This window comes from Nicotiana attenuata, unplaced genomic scaffold (assembly GCF_001879085.1).
Source record: "Nicotiana attenuata strain UT unplaced genomic scaffold, NIATTr2, whole genome shotgun sequence".
NCBI classification, from domain to species: domain Eukaryota; kingdom Viridiplantae; phylum Streptophyta; class Magnoliopsida; order Solanales; family Solanaceae; genus Nicotiana; species Nicotiana attenuata.
In genome coordinates this window covers 13,249-15,587 of record NW_017674220.1, presented here as the reverse complement: position 1 = coordinate 15,587, position 2,339 = coordinate 13,249, and the positions used below count along the sequence as shown (strand labels likewise).

The 2,339-nt window shown below is 32.6% G+C and overlaps 1 protein-coding gene across 1 annotated transcript; it reads left to right on the top strand.

Moving 5' to 3' along the window:
- The first annotated feature begins 203 nt into the window (after nt 1-203).
- On the top strand, nt 204-1,764 carry LOC109218225 (dof zinc finger protein DOF4.6-like). The gene is made up of 2 exons (XM_019382577.1): nt 204-384; nt 789-1,764. The coding sequence occupies exons 1-2, from the start codon at nt 361-363 to the stop codon at nt 1,563-1,565; spliced, it is 801 nt and encodes a 266-aa protein (XP_019238122.1). The 5' UTR covers nt 204-360; the 3' UTR covers nt 1,566-1,764.
- The last annotated feature ends 575 nt before the right edge of the window (nt 1,765-2,339 follow it).

Genomic DNA, 2,339 nt, shown 5'->3' with positions numbered 1-2,339 from the left:
ATATATTAATTAGTTGAACATATATTGATGAAAATTACATTACATATAGGTTAAAGATTATATTTTACACTTATATATAGGTCAAAGACAATATTTTACACAATATATATAAGTCAAATTATAATATATTTATAAATTTTGAACATCTTTATTAATGAATCGAAATTCCAGAATATATTATTCTCGGTAGCTAACCGATATATGGAACCGCCAAAGAGACCATCTTAAGTTAAGTGGCATTTTCCTTGCTTTAGGACCAGAGCCTCATGTGTTTGAAAGTGGGTTGTTGTTTCCATCATCTGCTTTGCGACTCACTCCCTCTTTTCCCCCATTTGCTTTTTCGTCTACCCTTTCTTCAATATGGATACTTCTCACTGGCCACAGGTAAAAGATTAACATGTAGTTTTCTCTCTAACTCTTCTACTGAATTAATACATCTTTCTAGGGTTTAGATTTTCTAGGCTATTTTTGTTTTGATATAATACTAGGGTCTTCATATTTTCATTTCTAATCGTAATTAATTGTGGTGTTGCCCATGCATCCTTTTTGATTGTGATCTTTCATATCATCTTTTTTTCGTCCTTTTTCTTTTTCCACTATCCAATAAAGTTACCTTAAAAGCAAGTTTAATTTGTTTTTATTGCTTCTTCTACTTGTAGCTATAGCTACTGCCTGAAAAAGTGTAAAGCACTAGTTATCACTTTAGTTTTGTTTTGTTGCTTCCGTTTTGTTTCTTTGATTACTTAGTCTATGGCGTTATTTTCTTTGTCTTCTTTATTTTGGTACAGGGCATAGGACTAGTGAAAGCTGTGGAACCCTCAAAACCAGTGCCAGCAACAGAACGAAAGCCAAGACCACAAAAGGAACAAGCAATAAATTGTCCAAGATGCAATTCAACAAACACAAAATTCTGTTATTACAACAATTATAGCCTCTCTCAACCAAGGTATTTTTGCAAAACTTGTAGAAGGTATTGGACTGAAGGTGGTTCTTTAAGAAATGTTCCAGTTGGTGGCGGTTCAAGAAAAAACAGAAGATCTAATTCCTCTTCTAATAATTCTTCATCCTCCACATCATCTTCATATAAGAAAATTCCAGATCTCACAATTCCAACTTCTTCTTCTCAAAACCCTAAAATAATTAACGAACCCCATGACCTAAATTTAAGTTTTAACCCAACCACTACTAGCAATTTCAGTAACATTTCTGAGCTTATGGCCTTACCTTTAATGAACCCTAATTCCACAACTTCATTTATGTCCTCTATTATGCCACAGCTTTCGGATTCTAATAATATTGTGTACTCATCAACATCAACTGGGCTACCTAATTTGCATGATTTGAAGCCTACACTTAATTTTTCTTTGGATGGGTTTGATAATAATAATGGGTATGGAAGTTTACAAGGAGAGACTGCTGGAGCAAAACTGTTTTTCCCTTTGGATGATTTGAAGAATGTTTCAACGGCAAATGATGATCATGATTTTGATGAACAAAATAGAGGGCAAGCTGCTGAATCTCATGGATTTTGGAATGGAATGTTGGGCGGAGGATCATCTTGGTAATTAATTAGAAGGTGGTGTTTTCTATTTGTGTCTTTAAGTTATTTTTACAGGCTGAGTGACATCTTTAGTTGCTTTCCAGTATAATTAGAACTACTACTGTTGCTACTGCTACTAACAGAATGGATATATATATTGTGTTATTTCTTCTTTACCCTCCTTTTCTTTGAGCTATATGAAAATTCTCTTTTCGTTTGCATTACTTTGAATTATGAGTCATGTTTATAAATGATGGATCTTTCCTTTGGTTCTTGAGAGCTTAAAGTTAGAATTGCCTTAATTTTCTAAGTAAAGATTAAAAAATGCTCCTTCATTGTGTTGAAATGTGTGATAACCTCGTCTAAAAAACTAACTTCAATAATTTTTTGCTTTTTTGAGTGACAATTTTTTTGAGTGGTGGTGTGATTTGAACTTGGGACCTAATGCAGTTCTATTATCATGTTAAAATGTCTGATCATGATCTCATTTAAAAATTTAAGTTGTTAGAAAAGCATTTTAATTATTTACTTATATTATGTATGTAAGACCTTTGTAAAAGCTTTTATCTTCCTAGCTTTTGAGTTTGTCGACAGGTCATTACTGAGGATTGTCAGTTCTTTCCAGCTCTATAATCTTTTGTAGTATCACCTTTGTTTATGTTTTGATTAAAAGCCTAAGTAGGATATGATTCTAAAGATAACAACCAGCTAACCAACCAGGTAACATGAGAACATATATACTTTTATCACATGCTAACACACGTTACCCATTTTCAAAGAGTAATTCACTATTCATAAT